The 22,112-nt window shown below is 50.8% G+C and overlaps 1 protein-coding gene across 3 annotated transcripts; it reads right to left on the reverse strand.

Annotated features, from left to right (window-relative positions):
- Positions 1-451: 451 nt before the first annotated feature.
- Positions 452-21,569, reverse strand: dcbld1 (discoidin, CUB and LCCL domain containing 1). 3 transcript variants are annotated; one of them, XM_062467617.1, is made up of 16 exons: positions 21,153-21,569; positions 17,553-17,771; positions 16,821-16,964; positions 16,335-16,386; positions 15,653-15,725; positions 13,292-13,425; positions 10,946-10,986; positions 8,502-8,756; positions 7,014-7,123; positions 4,733-4,880; positions 4,252-4,356; positions 4,057-4,141; positions 3,933-3,979; positions 3,240-3,359; positions 1,013-2,721; positions 452-971 (listed from the first exon to the last, which is right to left on the reverse strand). In XM_062467617.1, the coding sequence occupies exons 1-15, from the start codon at positions 21,223-21,225 to the stop codon at positions 2,141-2,143; spliced, it is 2,187 nt and encodes a 728-aa protein (XP_062323601.1). In that variant the 5' UTR covers positions 21,226-21,569; the 3' UTR covers positions 452-971; positions 1,013-2,140. The 3 variants fall into 3 exon arrangements, with proteins under 3 accessions (XP_062323601.1, XP_062323599.1, XP_062323600.1); XM_062467615.1 differs by having other exon boundaries at positions 16,821-16,973; positions 21,153-21,568; XM_062467616.1 differs by having other exon boundaries at positions 452-2,721; positions 16,821-16,973; positions 21,153-21,568.
- Between the last annotated feature and the right edge of the window lie 543 nt (positions 21,570-22,112).

Consider the following 22,112-nt stretch of genomic DNA (forward strand, 5'->3'; position numbering starts at 1 on the left):
GAACAGGCTGGACCTCACACACTCTCTCTCTCTCTCTCTCTCTCTCACACACACACACAGCAGAGCAGCAGGACTGGGCCGCAGTAGCAGAGACTGGTGAGAATCAGCTGCTTCACCGCTGACACCAAACTGTCACATTCCAGCACACAGACTGTGTGTGAGGGGGGGGGGGGGGGGGCAATGTCACATCCTCAAAGGGTGCCGAGAGGCCAGTGCTGAGGTCTACACCTCCACCAGATCCCGTCTCGACATAACCAAGAATAGGACCGAGAGAAGGACCAGACCGTTCGTAGTGTAGCAAGCCGGAGGCACAGCCAGAAGTCAAGGAGAGACGTCCTGAGGTTAAAGGTTGCTTTGGAATGCGGCATCCATTCTGGAATGTGGCGAGCTATGGGGTTCTGACGATCACGGCTGAAGAAAGCGCACGCACGCACACACACACACCAGGGGAAAAAACACAAAGGCAGGAGGTCGGTTGGTTGGTTTTTATTGAGGGCTCAGCTTACAGGCAACCGTACACAGATACACTCCCCTGTCCGCACACACACACGCACACACACACTACTCTTCACAGTCCTGAAGAACCCCACAATGCTTAAATACACTACGCTATAAATACGAGTCTATCAGTCTCTCCCCTTACTGAGGTAGTCACTGAGCTACACTGACCAGAGCAGCCATAGCCGCACTCATCGAGTCAAACAGTGATCTCTTCAAGGAGGGGAGGATAGAGAGTCATCCACACACACATTGGGGGAGAGCGTGTGGACAAGAGCAAAAAAATCATAATTTGGCAAATGAGACACAGTCCTGTAATAACATACACCCCCCCCCCCGTCCCCATCCCAGTCCCAGTGAGAAACACACCAGAAGTATTTCACAGAAACGCGTACATGTGGTGTGTGTCTCGTCGTGTGTTGGCAGGCTGCCCGTGTCGGCTCCAGGTGATTCTTGCAGCGTCAGCGGAAATCCTTCACGCGTACGTCAAGCCTCCTCTTGCCCAGCAGAGCACTCAGGGCTCTCAGGGCTGAAACTCGACATCCATTTAGAAAAAAGAAGTAGTCCGGATTCCAGTTCTTCAGGTAGGGCTGGTCTTCCGAGACCCAGAACGGCCCCATTAGGACTCAAAGCGAGACTGAACTCTACAGCGGTCCTGATCCAGTTTCTCCCAGACTCGTTTCCAGATAGTTCTGCTCTACTGAAGCGGGACTCAGTCTCAGCAGCTTGACAGGCAGACAGACTCCAGCACAAGGCCAGTCCAGTACAACATGAGGGGAATTTAAAAACATCTCTCTCTCTCTGTGTCTCTCTCTCTGTCTCTCTCTTTCTCCTGTCGTCCTGTCACAGACTGACCAATGAGCCTCAGGACGCATCCGGCGGAGAGAGACGGGGCACGGGACACAGCCGGACACAGATGTAAAGAGAGAGGGGGGGGAGAGAGAGAGAGACATAGATACAGTACACAGAGGCAAACAGAGGGAGCGAGAGAGAGAGAGAGAGAGAGAGAGAGAGAGAGAGACGCAGGCGTTGGCATTAGGCCCACCTGTGACGGCAGCCACAAGGGCCTGATTGTAGATGAGTGTGTCCAGGGAGACACTGAGCCTTTCAGCTCCCCTCCTCCCTCCTCCCTCTGTTCTAAAGACAGTCTTGTCCAGAGCGGTCTGCAGGGCGATGGCACAGCCTCGGCATCACGGCACGTCCACCCCTCCTACGACTGAGGCCCTCGCTGTGTTGACAAGATGGACGTTTCACGGGGAGGAAGGTTGGCAGCAGGTTTATGATCCCCCCCCCCCCCCCCCCCCCGAATGCCCCCTCCCCACTCTCCCAGCTGGCCACATTCAGCTCAGAGAGGGGGTCCGGTCCTGGGAAGGGGGGGGTGGTGGCAAAGAAAGCTATAAAGAAGGAAGCACATGGTACCTCACATCGATGGTCTGTAACTTTACCTTGGTAACCAATGTCCAGAATCCCTTCCTTCTTTATACACTCTATCGAAGATATGAATCTTACCCAGTGGAACAGATTTTTAAAATTATTTTTAAGGAAATAAATCACAGTAGAGGTCACCCGATCCGAGTCCACGCAGACCCGCCATGTCGATCCCCAGATCGTCTGACCTGAGCGAGTCAAGTACCCTCCAGACCTAACGAGTAGATCCCAGATCAGAGCCTCCAGAGCTGCCCTCAGGGCTGGGTCTGAGGGGGTTCACTCCTGGGTGGGCTAAGCCCGCCCTCACACAGTCCCTGGGGCTGGAGTAGCTCTCCAGGGCCGAGGGCTTGGCCTGGGGCCTCTGGTACTCTGAAGGCCCCTTGCCCTGGGTCCTTTTGGGGCAGTCGTACACCCCCTCAGAGTTCTGTCTCCCCCTGTCTGCTTTCACCTGGGGGGTCTGGTACCCCACTGGTGCCCCCACCCCTGGCCTCCTGGGGCCCCCGCTCTCCACGGCCTTGTGGGAAGGGCTCCTGGGCAGCACGGCGCCCGGCACGCTGTACGGGTCGGAGAGGAAGGCGACGTCTTTGCGGAAGGTGTGGCGCTCGATGATGGGCGTGGCGTATTCGGGCTCTTGGTTGGTCAGGGGCAGGGCGTACTGATTGGACGTGTGGAGGTAGTCGTAATGGGTCGCCGGGTCGTTGCCGTCGTCCCTGGCAACGTCGGTGTCCATGGGCCGGAAGGTGGAGCCTTTCCTGGATACGGTCCCGATGCCGATCATCAAGGGCTGCTGGCACTCTGGAGAGGAGGAGCAGAAGCACACATTTACATGTAGTCATTTGGGCCGAGATCTATTTAGTCCCCTGGAGGATTACGGATCGTTGAAGCACGGTGGCCATTGTTTATGATGGCTTTGATACATCGATTCATCTTCGGGACCTGCGTGTTAGGGTTAGGGTCACTCCTGTTAGCGTTGTGTTACATTTACATTTAGTCATTTAGCAGACGCTCTTATCCAGAGCGACTTACAGTAAGTACAGGGACATTCTCCCCGAGGCAAGTAGGGTGAAGTGCCTTGCCCAAGGACACAACGTCATTTGGCACGGCCGGGAATCGAACCAACAACCTTCTGATTAATAGCCCGACTCCCTAACCGCTCAGCCATCTGACCCCAGTAACCCACACATAACCACATAGCCCTATGCAGAGTGCGTGTGTGTCTGTCTTTCTGTGTAAGTGTGTGAATGGGGGGGGGGTGTATGGTGTGGGTCATGTGTGTGTGTGTATGGGTTGTGTGTGTGTGTGTCTCCTCTGACCTGCCATGGTGCTGGTGACCAGGTCTAGTTTGTGTGTGGGGTCCTGGTCGGGGCTGTAGCTGATGGTGAACTCTGCAGACTGGTGTCTGGTGCAGGGGTGCTTCACCTGCTTCCAACAGCCTGGGACCACAGGGGAGAAAGGGGTTAAAACGATCAGGGCCTCGTGGAGTCAGGGAGGCAGCAGGGCACGAAGTAAGGAGAACCTGCCTCCACACAGCAAACTGATAACACCCTGGGCAGCTCCTACATGTCCTGATGTCATGACTGGACTCTCTCATTTTCCACAGACAGACAGGCCCACAGACAGGCAGGAGGAGAGACAGACAGGCCACCAGGCAGGCAGGAGGAGAGACAGACAGGCCACCAGGCAGGCGGAGAGACAGACAGGCAATCATAGGAATAGACAGGCAGGCAGAAAAACAGACAGGCAGGAGGAGAGACAGACAGGTAATCAGGCAGGAGGAGAGACAGACAGGCAGTCAGGCAAGCAGAGAGACAGACAGACAGGCAGGCAGAACGACAAACAGACAGACAAAGAGGGTTAGTGTGTGAATCTGGCAGTTGGACTCACGCTGCCTGTTTTAGAGACAAGCCTGGGCATTCTCTGCTTTTACCACACACACGCGCGCGCGCGCGCACGCACGCACGCACACACACACACACACACCAATACAACGGTTTGAGATAACCAACCTGTCTGGACATCAGAGGATCCATAGGAGCTCTCTTTGGTCTTCTTCCTGTTTCAGACAAACACACCAGATTGAGCTACAGGGACAGACAGAAGTGTGTGTGTGTGTGTGTGTGTGTCACTCACTTCTGCAGCATTTTGCACACACACACCCCGGTCAATAACAGCACCACAGATAAGACTGTAGGAACGATGATGATCACCAGTTTCACTGAGGAGAGAGAGGAGAGAATGTGTCAGCTGGTACCATCACACACACACACACACACACACACACACACACACAAGTACACACACACCCACACACACACACCTACCTACCTAGGTCTGCATGGGAGGGAACAGGCTCAGTCATCTCTTGGCCTACCGTTGGTGGCTTGGGCTTGGTTGGCATGGTCTCCAACGTCACCTGGGACGACACGTTGACTGAAGAGGGGAGGGAGGAGGGGAGAACAGGGGTTAACACCCCAAACATCAAACACCACCTGATACTATCCTGCTTCCCCACGACGTTGAATAGTTCTGAATTCACTGGAAAGGTGACGTTCCTTGTCAAGGGCTTATACAGTGCTGTTTGTTATTCAATACTTCCCTTTTACCTCGATACCTACATGTGTAACCGCTGTTACAGGACCGGTCAACCTCTCACACTTATGTTCAGTTGCTCGTGGTTCGATGGAAGTCGGGTTGTGGTCAGAGTGTGGTCAGGTTACGGTTGGGAGTACGGTCGGGTCAGGGTATGATATGGTCAGGGTGTGATATGGTCGGGTCATGGTCAGGGTGCGGTCAGGAGAGGACGTACCTCCGAGGTGCGTGCAGCCCTGCAGCTCCACCGTCATGGCGACGCGCTGGTGCCAGGTGAGGGGGACGAGACGCAGGGAGCGAGTCACGATGGGGGGGTGCAGGCTGGTCCTGGTGTCGTGGACACTATCCTGGTTCCCCTCCAACACCTGAAGGAGGGCAAGGGTGGAGGGGGTTAGAATGCGTACGAAATATACTTCAAAGGGCTAGAAGTCAGTGGGTTAGGAGCTCCGAACTACATTTACATTTATGCATTTAGCAGACGTTTTATCCAAAGCGACTTCCAAGAGAGAGCTTTACAAAAGAGCATAGGTCACTGATCATAACAACGAGATAGCCCCAAACATTGCGAGCACCCAAAATATGAAGCATACAGTTAGGTCCATAAATATTTGGACATTGACACAATTTTCATCATTTTGGCTCTGTATACCACCACAATGGATTTGAAATGAAACAATCAAGATGTGCTTTAAGTGCAGACTTTCAGCTTTAATTTCAGGGTATTTACATCCAAATCAGGTGAACGGTGTAGGAATTACAACACATTTTATATGTGGCCCCCCCCTTTTTAAGGGACCAAAAATAATTGGACAAACTAACATAATCATAAATCTAATTGTCACTTTTAATACTTGGTTGCAAATCCTTTGCAGTCAATGACAGCCTGAAGTCTGGAACCCATAGACATCACCAGACGCTGGGTTTCATCCCTGGTGATGCTCTGCCAGGCCTCTACTGCAACTGTCTTCAGTTCCTGCTTGTTCTTGGGGCATTTTCCCTTCAGTTTTGTCTTTAGCAAGTGAAATGCATGCTCAATTGGATTTAGGTCAGGTGATTGACTTGGCCATTGCAGAACATTCCACTTCTTTGCCTTAAAAAACTCTTTGGTTGCTTTCGCAGTATGCTTCGGGTCATTGTCCATCTGCACTGTGAAGCGCCGTCCTATGAGTTCTGAAGCATTTGGCTGAATCTGAGCAGATAATATTGCCAGAAACACTTCAGAATTCATCCTACTGCTTTTGTCAGCAGTCACATCATCGATAAATACAAGGGAACCAGTTCCATTGGCAGCCATACATGCCCACGCCATAACACTACCTCCACCATGCTTCACTGATGAGGTGGTATGCTTTGGATCATGAGCAGTTCCTTCCCTTCTCCATACTCTTCTCTTCCCATCATTCTGGTACAAGTTGATCTTGGTCTCATCTGTCCATAGGATGTTGTTCCAGAACTGTACAGGGTCTTTTAGATGTTTTTTGGCAAACTCTAATCTGGTCTTCCTGTTTTTGACACTCACCAATGGTTTACATCTTGTGGTGAACCCTCTGTATTTACTCTGGTGAAGTCTTCTCTTAATTTTTGACTTTGACACAGATACGCCTACCTCCTGGAGAGTGTTCTTGATCTGGCCAACTGTTGTGAAGGGGTTTTTCTTCACCAGGGAAAGAATTCTTCTGTCATCCACCACAGTTGTTTTCCGTGGTCTTCCGGGTCTTTTGGTGTTGCTGAGCTCACCAGTGCGTTCTTTCTTTTTAAGAATGTACCAAACAGTTGATTTGGCCACACCTAATGTTTTTGCTATCTCTCTGATAGGTTTGTTTTGATTTTTCAGCCTAACGATGGCTTTCTTCACTGATGGTGACAGCTCTTTGGACTTCATATTGAGAGTTGACAGCAACAGATTCCAAACACAAATACCATACTTGAAATGAACTCTAGAACTTTTATCTGCTCCTTGTCAATGAAATAACGAACTCCCATGAGGGAATAACATACACCTGGCCATGGAACAGCTGAGCAGCCAATTGTCCAATTACTTTTGGTCCCTTAAAAAGGGGGGGGGCACATATAAAATGTATTGTAATTCCTACACCGTTCACCTGATTTGGATGTAAATACCCTGAAATTAAAGCTGAAAGTCTGCACTTAAAGCACATCTTGATTGTTTAATTTCAAATCCATTGTGGTGGTATACAGAGCCAAAATGATGAAAATTGTGTCAATGTCCTAATATTTATGGACCTAACTGTACATTGTGGAAAACCCAAAAAGTGCCAAAGGGAAGAACCATAAGAGCATGCAGTTAAATAAGTTACAATTGAACAACATGAACCTCCCCACAAGAGTGTACCTGTAGAAAAAACAATCAACAGTAAAATATTTCACAGCGAGTACAAGAATTTGAAACCAATACAACTAACCAACAAGAGCAAAAAGTCTCTCAATCCGAGTCATTGTGATCCTGGAGGAAACTAACTAGGGAACTAGGAGCTCACCGTGAAATCGGAGCTGCTGTTCTGCGTGTAGGTTTTCCAGCGGTTCTTCTCCTTGTACAGCACCTTGTAGCTCCTGACGTGGCCAGCCGTGGAACCGCTGGTGATGATCCCTGTGAGGACATCAAGAGGAATCAGAATCGACGGGACATCAGTCGTCAACACGGAGTCAGGTGGCTGAGCGGTGATGGAGTCGGGCTTGTAATCTGAAGGTTGCCAGTTCGATTCCCAGCCGTGCCAAATGACGTTGTGTCCTTGGGCAAGGCACTTCACCCTACTTGCCTCGGGGGAATGTCCCTGTACTTACTGTAAGTCGCTCTGGATAAGAGCGTCTGCTAAATGACTAAATGTAAATGTAACACGACGCTAACAGGAGTGACCCTAACCCTAACACGCAGGTCCCGAAGATGAATCGATGTATCAAAGCCATCATAAACAATGGCCACCGTGCTTCAACGATCCGTAATCCTCCATGGGACTAAATAAATCTGGGCCCAAAGAGGATCTGGTTTCTTACTGGTCCCTGGCCTTGCACATGATTAGAGCTCTCAGTTCACAGTCGTTTACACACGCACCAAATAAGGCAGAGCCTCATTGGTTGGGATCAGAGTTCCGGAGGGGGCGTGGCAAGCGGAAGGGGCGTGGCGATGGATGACTGGGTCCCTACGAGGTTTCACAACAAACATGTGCCAACCACAACAGAGCTTTCTCCTTCTCATCACATCACACTCTAATGGCATCCTTGTTCCCTCCGTAACCACGAATGACTGTGGTTGGCCACAAAGGCGGCCATTCTCTGATGGAGCCATGCAGCATGTCTAGGAGGCCGTGTGGAGTCAGTGTAGAGGAAGAAATTACAGTGTGGAGTCAGGGAGGGTAGGGTGGAGTCAGGGAGGGCAGAGTGGAGTCAGGGAGGGCAGAGTGGAGTCAGGGAGGGCAGAGTTGAGTCAGGGAGGCAGTATGGAGTCAGGGAAGCAGTGTGGAGTCAGGGAGGCAGTGTGGTGTCAGGGAGGGCAGAGTGGAGTCAGGGAGGCTCGAAGTCAAGAGAAACGGCCTCCACACAGCAGACTGACAAGACCCTGAGCAGCTCCTATATTTAAGCAGAGCCCAGGGACGGGAAGCATCCTCACAACAGGAGGACAGAGGACACATTGTGTCTGTCAACGCTGGAGTCAGGGGAGGTTCATAGGCATCCAAGCAGGAGGGTCCACAGTCTGTGTGTGTGTGTGTGTGTGTGTGTGTGAGCCCAAATCTCCATTCGCTGAACTCCCTTTGTGAAACAACATTCCTGGTCAAACCAAAACAAGCTAAAGCTCCCCAATCCTAAGCAGAGGGGTGTGAGGTGAGGTAGGGACAGAGGGAGTAGGGATCAAGCAAGGCAACAAGCACGGGAACCCGGAAAGGGAACAGGCAAGGGAACAAGCAAGGGAACAGGCAAGGGAACAGGCAAGGGAACAGGCAAGGGAACAAGCAGAGGAAACCCTCTCTCACCCGTGATCTTCTTCTTCTCTCCCAGGTCCATCTGGAGCCACGGCAGACTGTTGTTGTCCTCCCCTGCCCCCCAGGAGCGCCCCCTCAGCGCCCCCGCTCCTCCAGCCCTCCCAGAGGGCTCCGGGGCCTCCACCCTGGAGGAGTCGCTGCTCTCATTGGCTGTCCGGTCCTGTGTCTGTCCTGGCTCCGCCTCCTTGTGCCAGCGCGAGCTGAAGGTACGGGAGATGGGTCGCAGCACCGAACCGTTCCTACAGTCTGAGGAGAGAGAGAGAGAGAGGAGAATCTGGTTGAGTTATGGAAGTACCACGACCAGAGGCAGGAACGTGAAGAGAACCAAGATTTAAATGTTTGAAGGCTCTGCTCATAGTTCTCTAACTATCTGGAAAGAGGAAGAGGAGAAAATACCATGAGAATACCGATAGAAAAAATAAAATAAAATGGTAACTTGAATGAGTTGTTCTGTGTTTGGCTAGAGAGGAAGTCAGGAAAATTAATGCCCAACTGTAAACTCAATCAAAGCGCTGGTGAGGAAGGAGGGATGAAGGGAGGGGGGTGAATACCGTTTCTCTCCTTTATGTCGGCGGCGAATCACCATAATGGAAAGCATGTGGAAGCCATAACTCCACCACTTATGGCTCGTGTGGTGTGTGTGTGCGTGCGCACTGGACAACAACAGAGGAGACGTCTTAAAACTCCACATCTGCCTCCTTAACTGGAGTCACATGGCTGTTATAGCGGCACAGAACACTCCTAGGCTGTGTAAAAGATTTACCCCCCCACCCCCTCTCCGTCATTGTCCAACCCGCTTCCTCTGAGAGTCTTGTTGTCAGAGCAGTCATGGGATGTGACTCAACCCTCCGCCATGCCATACATACACCTAAAAGATATGGTTGAGGCCCATGACTCGTCTATGACTCCCGTAGGATAGAGCGTTGTGACGACGTAGGTGTGTAAGACTCGGGGGGAGGGGGGTCTGTTTGGGATGTTGCTCTGTGTACGGATCGGTGTCTTCGCGCCTCCGTACTGGGACTCTCGCCTACACTCCGTCGAGGCCGTTGTCGCCGGCGGTGGGATTCCATCGTGACCACGGTCATGCCTGACGTGGTCGACGGAGAGAAAGGCGGGAGGAAAACCAGGAAAGCCTATGAGTGACGTTTGCCGACTGTTTTGGAGGTGACGCGTGAAGAGCGCCAGTCCACTGGAGAACAGCTACGCGAGGGCGGACAGAAGAGCCTGTCGGAGCCGTTGTTTCTTTGAGAGAGACGCCTCGTGCTTGGGCGCCAGGCGTGTCGTCCGTGTTTGCAGACATTCGACGACGTTTCGTTTGCCCCATGGAAGCCCTGGCGCTCATCTCGTGTTTCGATAGATAAAACTAGCAGGCTGCATAACAGACTGCATACAAGGTCAGGTCAAGTCAATGGAAAAGGATGTTGGTCTAATGGAACCCCACGGTGAACACCAGTGAGACAGGGGCGTTGTTAGACATCAAACTCTACTGGGGCACAGGCCCCTATTCATATCCCTTTTTTTTTCTTCCAAGCGTGCCGCGCACAATGCACTACTAGGCTACAGAAACTCCCCTTGCTTAACTCACTACACAACAGTTCAGGGACGCAAGTTTGATATCAACTTTGGCAGGGACATCAATAGTTACTGCGTATTTTTTATTTTATTTTTTATTATCAATCTAAATTAATGGACGGACTAAAAGTAAATTGTTAAAACTCAAACTTTAGATTTTACTGGGGCACAGCAGATTTATACTAGGGCACGTAGCACCCAGTAAAAAGGGTTTAACGACGCCCCTGCCAGTGACTAGTCAAAGACTAGCTGTCCTGTACAGGTGCATTTTGACTATCTTTGCCATGAGGGCGGCGAGCTGAACATGTTATGGGAGTGTTCCTAGAGTGTGTGTGTGTGTGTGTGTGTCAGAATCAGATTTATTTGCCATGCAAGTTCACACAAACAAGGAATTTACTGTGGCATGAAGGTGCACACGATAAACATATAAGAATCTTAAATGTAAAAAGGAAAACAAGTACAACAGTGTGTGTGTGCGCGCGTGTGTGTGTGTGTGGGGGGGGGGGGAGTGAGCCTGTTTGTACAAGTTGAGAACAGTTCAACTGAAACACTATCAGACTCAAACATCATCAACCACATAGGAGAGATGTGATAAGAGAGTGTGTGGGCAGGGGGGGGGGATTAAACTTTCCCTTTGTCTTCAACCGTTCCTAACGTACAGTGCACCCTGCTTGGCAGCTCGTTGACTGTGAATAACGACTCTTCAAGCATTTTGATTTGATGAACTAAACAAAGCCAGGCGGTGTTTTATCCGGGGCTAGGAGAGCAGCTAGTGCTTGGTCTAATGAAATAACATGGGAGTGTAGATATCAGGCCACACACACACACAGAGAGCATTAGAGCAAGACTAATGATCCTCTTACCATCAGTGACGAAGGTGAAGAGAACATCGGACAAAGAGCCACTGAAAGAGAAGAGAGAGAGATATCAGTGCTGGCCTTTCAGTTTCCGTGTCCACAGTTCCTGAAATAAACGATGTGGTGCCATTGTGGAGGAACACAGAAGGACAGGCATTGTGATCTCAGTGGAACGGTTCCTCCCCCTCCTCCCCTCCTCTCCCCTGTGCTCTGGGTAGACCCTGCTCTCCTCCCCTGTTGGTGGTAGTGGGGGGGGGGGGGTCATTTGACAACTGGGAATAGAGCGGTTGTGTGAACACCAGTCTTCACCCTAACCCTCTCCCCTCCCCAGTCCCCAGACCCGAAGCAGGGAGGTCACAGTGGCACACACACACACCTCAGCTTCCCCTCATGCTCCTGTAATCCTGCATCATCTATCCTCCTTCTCTCATCGCCATCATCATCATCTCCTCCTCTCATCTCTTTATCACCCCCCCCCCTCCTCCCCACTCCTGTCATCCTCTCTGATCCCCCTCCCCCTCCCCCTCTCATCTTCACACGCGTCCTAGATTCGGGGGTCTAGGAAGCGCTTCCCACATCAGACGTGGTTGTTAACTTTATATCCGACAATTAAAGAGGTGTGGTGACGGCATGGAGTACTTTTAACTCCTGCCCCCCCCCCCCCACCTCCCCCCCCCCCCACCTCTCCCCCCCCCCCCCCCCACCCACACACACAGAAGATCAAACGTATTTGAGCGGGCGCCGACTTTCACCTTCAGCTGCCGCGTCAGATGGCTTTGATGTATCTGGTGATGGGAGGGGGGGATCTCTGCTGCCTATGGGGGGGGGGGGGGGGGGGGTGGGAAGTGGGGAGGGACGTGTCGCGACAGCGCCGCTCGAACCTCATCCAGACCCTCCTGGGAGCTTTTTGCACATTCCCCACGCTCGAGACGGCGTGCGGTGCTCCCAGGCGCCGTCAAGTTCTGACACGGCCCCGGTATTCTGCCGTGCCCCCCCCCCCTTCCCTACCTCGACCCCTCCTGCCGGGGGGGAACATTGCCGAGGAGACAGGGAGGGGCAGAGGGTTGCTGGGGGGTAGATGGGGACAGGATGAGAGAGAGAGAGTGGTTGGCGAGGGAGGAGGAGAGACAGGGGGGATGAACAGAAGGAAAGAAAGGATGGACAGACCAGGAGGGAGGGGAGTGACAGAACTTGTGCCGCAGGAGGACCGAACTCCATCAGCTAAACACAGGGCTGGCGGAGCCCTCTACTTCAGAGCCTGTTCGGACATGTCCTGAGAAATCAAGTGAATTGGAAGCTCTCACGCATGAGAGCTCCACGGCTTTGAGCCTTGTGTGTGTGTGTGTGTGTGGGTGTGTGTGTCCGTCTCACCCAGAAATATTATTTGATGTTATCAGTTCCTAGAGAGATATTGGCCTTGGGCAATTTAAGCGCACGCAAAATAAAAAATCTCCCACAAACCTGGCAACCCTGAGGGCCTCAACCCCCCCCCCCCCCCCCCTTCTGGTACTGTGGAGATTAGCTCCCCTGCAGACATGACATTAACAAGTTTGCAGAGTGATTGATCGGTGAATGCCGGTCTATACGTGTCAAGGAGGGTAAATCAATAAAGGGTCATTGGTGAAACCTGAGCCTTGAAATGTCACAAAATGTCACCCACCACATTTGCGTGAATGGATCCAGACACCATGTGCAACCGTCCGGACTCACAGACCTTCCATACATGTGTCTGACTAATCAAATCAGCCCAGTATGAATCATTCATCACTGGTGATTAAACCCTTACCCTCCCCCTCCCTCCCTCTTCTAAACACTCCCCTCCCTTCCTCTCACCCTCTCGGAATACAGGATATTTGAGGGAAGTGTGCCTCATTCAAGTTTTAACCTAATATTGTCGGGATTTTATTATGAGCCACATTATAATATAATAATGTAATAAAATTGTGACATAATATGCATGATATGCTTCTTAATCACCAGAGACGGACGAGTCAGTTATTCTCTTCCTCTTTTTCTCTGTCCCATCCCCCTCTCCTCTCCCAGACAACAGCAGCCATAAGTCAGACAAACCAGGTCTGGCGTTAGCGAGAAGCTACCTCGCCCCTCCACTGAGTTGAATGGAGCAATGCTACGCCTCCGTTAGCTTCTTCGGTCATCGTGTCAAACTCTTTACAACATAGCGGACAGGCCAAGCCAAGGTCAGGGTCGACCATAGAATTAACCTACAAACGACACGAGAGAATTAACTGACCGTGAGGAGGAGAAGATGGCGTGAGCTAGATGAACCTTCCCTCATAACCAGGACAGAAATAAGGGTGAAGTTTGGACCTCAAGCGATTGGCCTGTACTTACTCCTTGGACTGGATCCCATTGGCTCTGATGGCAGGGTAATGACTCAGGCCTTTGCGGGTCTCCACGTTGACCCATCCTCCCTGCTCATCCTGGATGACCCCTGCATGGAGTGCAGCCTTACACAGCACTGACGTCTGGGGGGAGCAGAGAGAGGGAGGGAGGAAACCGACAGAAAGAGAGAGAAAGGGAGAGAAAGAAAGGGAGAAAAAGAGAGAAATAGGAAGAAAAATGTATATATTAAACCCTTTAACATTGATTATCAAGCTCAGACCAACAACTGCTGCTGCTGGAAGTTCACACACACACACGTCCCAGTCTCTATACATATTACAGCAACCCCCCCGCTCACACACACACACACACACACACACACACACACACACACACACACACACACACACACACACACACACACACACACACACACACACACACACACACACACACACACACACACACACACACACACACACACACACACACACACACAGGGAAGTCAGCTACTTCCCTGCTGTTAGCGGTCATGGTAACAAGTGAACAAAACAGTCTGTTCCTCCTCAATTTAAGCTTTTCTTTCAGCATGGATCATCTGCTCTACAACCTCCGTCCCCACGGACCATTAGCAACAAGACTTCCTAATTGTGTTGCCACTTCAAACAGGTGTTGTAGCGCGCATGTTTTACGCCCCAATCTAACGAACTCCCGGTTTTCTGTCCGGTTGGTCTGATGCTGTTGACAGCCTTTATTGACAGTGTGCAGAGAGCGGATTATCACCTTCTGTTACCGTAGCTTCATCTCCTACTTATCTAGGCCAACCTTTCATCCCTCCGCCCTTCCCACCCACCCAAGCCAACTGGTACAATGGCCAATCTGGCCTAATCAATCGCAGGGACAAGGACGTGTGGAGGCTGAGGCATAGGCTGGGTGAGGGAGTGTGGGGGCTGAGGCAGAGGCTGGGTGAGGGAGTGTGGGGGCTGAGGCAGAGGCTGGGTGAGGGAGTGTGGGGGCTGAGGCAGAGGCTGGGTGAGGGAGTGTGGGGGCTGAGGCAGAGGCTGGGTGAGGGAGTGTGGAGGCTGAGACAGAGGCTGGGTGAGGGAGTGTGGGGGCTGAGGCAGAGGCTGGGTGAGGGAGTGTGGAGGCTGAGACAGAGGCTGGGTGAGGGAGTGTGGGGGCTGAGGCAGAGGCTGGGTGAGGGAGTGTGGAGGCTGAGACAGAGGCTGGGTGAGGGAGTGTGGGGGCTGAGGCAGAGGCTGGGTGAGGGAGTGTGGGGGCTGAGGCAGAGGCTGGGTGAGGGAGTGTGGAGGCTGAGGCAGAGGCTGGGTGAGGGAGTGTGGAGGCTGAGGCAGAGGCTGGGTGAGGGAGTGTGGAGGCTGAGGCTGGGTGAGGGAGTGTGGAGGCTGAGGCTGGGTGAGGGAGTCCCCCCCCCCCCCATCCCCATCTCTCTCCTGCTGGGATGCCTGTAAGCCAGGGGAACTGTTATTGTTGTTCTGCTGTCACACTGTCAATAGACATGATCACTCCCCAGAGGGAAGAAAGGGAGGGAGAAAGGGAGGGAAGAGAGGTAGAAGGAGGGATGTAGAGAGGGAGGGAGTGCTGGACCTAAGGAGGTTATATAATTACTGGACCTCAAAAGAGCCCTGGAAACTACCCTTCCCCCAGGCCTCCCCCCCAGTAATCCCCCCCCTCCCCATCCCCCCTGGCTAGACCAGAGCAGCAGACTGGAGCTGCAGATAGTGGCTCCCTCTGAATGACTTGAGTGTTTTTGATTGATTGGAATTGATTTTGATTAACTCTGGAAAAAGCAATGCTGGTGGAGCCTGCTTAAACTCAGTCTGTCCAATCATTCTTTTGAAAAATTAAGTATGCCTAAAGTAGGTGAAATAAGCCCTAAATGCTCTGCTGTGTTGGTGTTCCTGAACACCCTGAGTGGCCCTGAGCCCAAAACATCAGTGGCTGGAATGTTCTAGAAGATTATGTCTTCCAACCCTCTGTGCTGACACACTGAAAAACACCCGGCAACAGTGGAAATCTCCTCTTCCAAAACTCGGTTAGCAAACCAGAACAAAAAAACCCTCACACACACACACACACACACACACACACACACACACACACACACACACACACACACACACACACACACACACACACACACACACACACACACACACACACACACACACACACACACACACACACACACAGCCTGAGGCTTGACTAACTCTGTGATGTAACCTACTAAACAAGAACACACAGTACATATTAAAAGATTACACAGTCCTTTACAACTGGATGTGTGTGAAGAATAGAACCCAAGTGTGGTGATGATGATGACGAGGAGAAAGATGCAGTGTCACTTACATGTCTGTACCCCTGAGATATGTCCCCAGACACGTCCCCGGCCACACCTAGACATCCTGCCGGACAGTACTTCCTGTTTGGGTAGACAACAATAGAACAACAAGCGGTTGAGAGGGAAGCCTCTTCCTGTCAGGTGACCCATCCCTGCAGGTGCAGACAGCAGGCCTGATCTGGTCCCACCACAGAGGAATGGAGAAGACCAGAAGGTCTGGAGGACCCTGGTCTCAGGTGTGGTCCTACCAGAAGATCACACTTAGGGCCTCCTAGGGACCATACTGGGCTCTGAATCCACAAAAATCCATCATCTGCCCACCAAATTGATAACGTGATTTTCGGAACATTAGCTAAAGAGGGTCCACCATTTCTGTCCTTGAAAAACGCTCCCATATCACCAGCTAGACACTCAGGATCCTGTTTTGGGCTCCGTCCTGGCATTGGATGACCTCATCTCGTCAACATGAATACTTGTTAACTTGGGGCACCCTGGTCGCTCACCGGGTACAGCTATTGCCGATTGGCTGAGGCTTTACACACTTTCTCTCTACTCTGCTTTTCCTGTCTACTTCAAACTGCCACTTTCCAATAAAGCATAAAAGTGCCATACATTTAATCTGAAAAAGTCAAAAGGACTTGTTAACTTGTTGGCAACCTGGTGGGCCTCAGTACAACTCCAGTTCCGTACCTGTACTTGGAGGCTTGGAAATGGCTGCCTTTGTCCAAGCATGTCAGTAGATCTGAAAGGGAGAGAGGATGGGGGTGGAGTGGAGACACAGGGGAGAGAGACAATGAGGGTTAAAAATACTGTACCCCAGAGAGAGGAAAGGGAAGAATAAGAAGAGTCAGTGAGTGACGGAGAGAGTGAGAGAGTGAAAGAGAGAGAGAGAGAGAGAGAGAGAGAGAGAGAGAGAGAGAGAGAGAGAGAGAGAGAGAGAGAGAGAGAGAGAGAGAGAGAGAGAGAGAGAGAGAGAGAGAGAGAGAGAGAGAGAGAGAGAGAAAGTGGCTTCAGGAAGTGGGACCCCAGCAGGGGCACAACAACAGGACATGAGCATCACAACAGGAAGTCTACCCCTCCTTCCCTGGGGAACCAGCATTAGAAGAGGAGAGAACAGAAAGAGACTACGGTAGGCTAGTTTGTGTGTGTGGGTGTGTGTGTGTGAGAGAGTCCCACCTTTGGGGTCTCCTGTGTAGTAGGAGAGCAGAAACCCTCGTCCAGACAGGTGCTGTCCGCTCTGGAACTGGACTGTGACGTGACTGGAGGCGGTCAGGATCTCTCTGGGATTGGAGCGCAAGTTGCCGCAGTACTTCTGTCCTCCTGTAGGGTGTAAGCACAGAGGAGCCCAGAGCTGACATGTGCTTCTGACCGGGGAGGCTCCAGGGACTCGGAGCTGTACAGGAGCTGTGTGGTGGATGTCGCTAAGCTAGCTAACACCTCGAAACAAAGCAAACACAGCCAACACCTGTTATGGCACTAACACAGCTAACAACTGTAACACAGCTAACATAGCTAACAACTGTAACATAGCTAACACCTGTTATACCACAAACACAGAGCTCTAGTACAGCTAACACCTGTAACACAGCTAACATCTACAACACCTCTAGCCCAACAGGCTTTAGTTTAGAGTGTTAAGACAGGCCCGAACCCGGCCTGCCTTTAGCTTTAGAGAGTCAGGTGGCTGAGCGGTTAGAGAATCGGGCTAGTAATCAGAAGGTCGCTGGTTCGATTCCCGGCCGTGTCAAATGATGTTGTGTCCTTGGAGAAGGCACTTCACCCTACTTGCCTCGGGGGAATGTCCCTGTACTTACTGTAAGTCGCTCTGGATAAGGGCGTCTGCTAAATGACTAAATGTAAATGTAGCTTAAGAAAGCTACGGCCAAATGTCCAATACAGCCAACTCACCATGCTCCCCTCCGTAGCCCATCTTGACGACCCGGAGAAAGTCCCCCTCGCAGTCGGTGGCCTCCACGTCCAGGTCGGCCAGCGCCAGGACCAGGCTAGAGCCCTCCGGCGCCCGGATGCGCCACTCGCACCAGGAGTGGTTGGGGTAGGTCCCAGGGTAGTTCCTGGACGACAACACACCACTTTCTGGGCCCAGCACCGCGTGGCCACACCCGTCATCTGGGGGACAGACGAGGAATGAGAGAGTGAGGAACAGGGAGAGAGAGAAAGAGAGAGGGGTTTGATGGCATTCTGTCATCTACGACAGAATTACGACATTGGGCCATGGTCACAATGCTTGCTGTTCTGGGGGTTATTAACCAATGCTAAAGGAAAATACGAACAGCACCCCCTCTATAAGTATTAACGCTGGGTGGAAGACATGTTCAGACAAGTCTGGACCAAACGTTCTGCAACTACAGCATGTTGACATAGCCCAGGGGCTGTTGATGGGAAACTTTAATGCTTGATATCTCAAAGTTGTGCAGTCTGAACTAAGTTTTCAACATGCCAGTCTTATTTACTTGCTGTATGTGTTAAAGCCAGTTACGGGTCGTTTATCTATCTAGTTGTTGTGTAAGCTGTTTCAGCGAACGCCGAAACCTTTGTGTAGAAGGTGTGGAATTCATTCCCTCATTAAAGAACTGGTAGTGTTGTGTGTGTGCGCCATGGAGGTTCCCATGGTGTTCCAATAACACCTGTGTGTGTACTGTGTGGGTCTGTCTGTGAATGTGTGCGAGTGTGTAATGAGGTTCCCAGGGTGTGGTATTCACACCTGTGACAGAAGCAGTAACAGGCCTTTCTGGGCCTCACAGCAGCTGAAGATCCCTCCTTCTCTCTCTTTCTCACTCACTCACATACACACACACACACACACATTAGAACTAGCTACAACTACATACAGAGTCCTTCCCAGTTCAATAACCTCACAGAAACTCTCTGGAACCTTCACCTCAGCTGGCCCTGAGACCACAGACCAGAGTAGAAAATGAGATGGCAGCGAGAGTGACACACACACACACACACACACACACACACACAGACAGACAAACTAAGACACACACACACACATGCTGACAAAGTTGCCTTTGTGGTCCAAAATAGGGGGCTAAACTCAGACCAGATGCGAGGTGGGACCGGAAAAAAAAAGGAACACGACAGAGAAACATCAACAGGAAGTGATGTCGCTACCCACCATGGGGGCGAAGGTAATAAGCATGATGACATCATTCACACATCGGTAAGCTATGGTAGTATTGAACCCAGTCACACACACACACATCAGTTCATGTTAGAGACGGGCTGACTGACTGTGTGGGACACACAGGGGGCAAGCTGAGAAAGCGGGACATGGAGAACAATGATGGGTTTAGCAGTGCTTGGTGGAGTCCCAGCACTGGTCACAGGAGGTGAAGATGTGGACTTAACTGATTCCAGATCATGTTCCCAAAAGCAGCCTGGGCCAACCACAAACAGGCACTGGTCAGCGTGTAGTTATTCATTGGCTGGTGGCTAGGCCACATGGCCATAGCACGACAAATATGGGGCTTGTTTACAACTAGGCTAACACTCCATCTAGACGGAAAGACCCACGAATGAACAGGCCGGCAGACAGACAGACAGACATAGACACACTGGTTCTCTACACTGTTCAGCACACCAATAGGGCTGTTGCGTGATGTTGAGCACGTGGACCATTGTTTGAACCGTGCATGACCCATCCAATTAGGTTAGAGAAGCATCAAATCCTCCTGCCTCGTCGCTGTCTACCTCACTGACTCTCACATGCAGCTCGAGCCCTGGGAAGGTTCGACCTCTATAGTGAGTGGGTCTTAATGTGTGTGTGTGTGTGTGTGTGTGTTAAGGCATGCGTGGTGGCGCTCCAGGGGTATTGTTGAGAGGAGTTCCCTTGGTTCAGAGACAATGCCTCAGCAGCTTAGCCACAAAGACCTGCTCCGCTTCTCCTCTTAGTCTCTCTGTCAGGCTGAGGCGCCTGGGGGAGGCTGGGGAGGGTAGGAGAGGCTATTGGAAGCTATGAGAGGCTAGGGGGAGGCTAGGGGAGACTGGGGAGGCAAGGAAAGGCTGGAGGCTAGGATAAGCTAGGGGAGGCTGGGTGAAGATGGGTTAAAGAGGAGTAAAAGATGGGGAAGCTGGGAGAGGCCAGGGGAAGAGGAGTTTGGGATACTTAGAAGCAGATGATCGTAAGTGTCTGGGTGGATATGCTGGGTGTCACGGCCACAGCCGTGCACCCCCCGGTTTCAGTTTTTTGCCCTGCCCTAGTGTTTCCCTGTCATTGTCTTCATCTGTTCTCGTTAGCGTTATTGTGTCCACCTGTGTGTCGTTTGGTTCTGTGTATTTAGGTTTCTGTTTTGTGTCCAGTCTTTGTCTTGTCCTTACCATACCTGTCCGTGTGAGTACCCTATCTGTTCCCAGTTTTGAGAATAAAACCCTTGTTTCTGCCATGCCTGCCGACTCCCCTGCGTTTGGGTCCAACCCCACCTCACGTCGTGACAGCTGGGAGTGGAAAGACTTACATTTACATTGAGTCATTTAGTCGCTCTGGATAAGAGCGTCTGCTAAATGACTAAATGTAAATTTAATTTAGCAGACGCTCTTATCCAGAGCGACTTACAGTAAGTACAGGGACATTCCCCCCGAAGCAAGTAGGGTGAAGTGCCTTGCCCAAGGACAACGTCAATTGACACGGCCGGGAATCGAACTGGCAACCTTCAGATTACTAGCCCGACTCCCTCACCGCTCAGCCATCTGACTCCCACTGACTTGAGGTTGAAAGAGGCTGGGTGGGGGCTGGGGGAGGATGTGTACTGTATTTAGGCAAGATATGAGTACAGTACAGAATGTATCTATGAAATTGTGTGTCAGCAGAATAGATTATAGGATCTATGCAAATATAACAGGATACTGATGACACAATGTTTAAGAGAACATTGTTATCAGAAACGGACCTGTCCAACATGACACCACGAAAGCCAACTGGCTTCTCTCCAACACAGTAACTGCCAACTTAAAGTATGTAAACATATAGGCCTAACACACACACACACACACACACACACACACACACACACACACACACACACACACACACACACACACACACACACACACACACACAAACCAAGGCTAGTCATGAATACTGTAACAGCACCTTATGCTACTTTTGTAGCTTACTTTTACTGAGTGGTGTAGTAAGTGGAATTTGTGTTAAAGGATGCTACCAGTGTGTTATAGCATACGTTCGAGTTGAACTAAGCCGACAGTAGGCCATTTGTTGCAATATGCTGCATTTAACTCCAATAGCAGGTTACTAAAACAAGAACGCTCCAGGCTAGCTGAACATGCCACACAATGCGTTAACCCCTCATCTGCCGTCATGTCGAGCTAACTGAGCAAGCAAGCGATCAGGGTTTACAAGTTTACAAAACTACAGAAAAAGGACATTGCATTTTCCTCAACATATCCAATTTCATCTGAATGCTACATATACCACACACATCAAAGAGGGTAGCGCATTTCTGTCCTAAATACACAGTCGCTTACCGAGGTTTTCACCGAACGCTGAAAGTATCCACAAAACTACAAAGAATCCGTAAAGTTTTTCGTTTCCCGACATTTCAGCAGCAGTCCAGAGACACACAACGAAAGTTTTTAAGTGGGTGCATTTGCCTCGTCTTCACTTGGTCCTAGACATTTCGTAATTACTGAAACTGCACCAGCGCGCTCCGTGTTTCTCTCTCCCTCGGTCTCTCTCCGCCTCGCTCTCTCCCAATTTCTTGAATGAACTCTTCCGTGTTTCATCCAGAGGCGGCACCCAGTGGTCACCCGACCAGTCTGTACTTTGCCATAGACGTGCGTGCGTGTGTGCGTGTTTGAGATACCGTGCCAGTAGTTTAGGCCGTAGGTGATTCTTGTAACCCTTTTTTTCAAATCGCACCTTTAGATGGCAACGCTTAGGCTTATATCTTTCCTATTTGCTATTGGGCCGTGCTATTTGACAGTGTTGATCTAATTAAAGTGTGATCAGTCAGTGGAACAAAAGGGCAATCATTTTAATCCGTCACCACGTGCAGTCCATCCCACTCCTCACTCTTAAGATTATTGTTTTAGCCAAATAGTGAGTTGTCCTTTCAGTTCACTTGTATTTATCACTGATTGATACTGTGTTATAAATCCAATTGTGATAAGCCTACAGCACCGAGCAAGCACAGGTCTTGATCAAACTCCTGTCTCACACGTCACGAACCATCATGTTTTATCATTCTGACAATGCTCTGTTGGAGCTATGGATGAACCTGTCAACCAGTCAGCTAGTCAGTCAGTGATTGAGTAGGCCAATCAATCAGTTAGTCTTCTTTAGTATCAGTGACATATACTTTGTTTATAATTTCTTGATCACAAGTTACTGTACTACTTCGTGCTGTTGTTTGAAACAATAGAGCTATATCGCCTTCTACTGGCTATTTGATGAATGGCTTGTAAAATCGTTGGCCTACTCAATTG

Source organism: Osmerus eperlanus, chromosome 8, assembly GCF_963692335.1.
Source record: "Osmerus eperlanus chromosome 8, fOsmEpe2.1, whole genome shotgun sequence".
Taxonomy (NCBI): Eukaryota; Metazoa; Chordata; class Actinopteri; order Osmeriformes; family Osmeridae; genus Osmerus; species Osmerus eperlanus.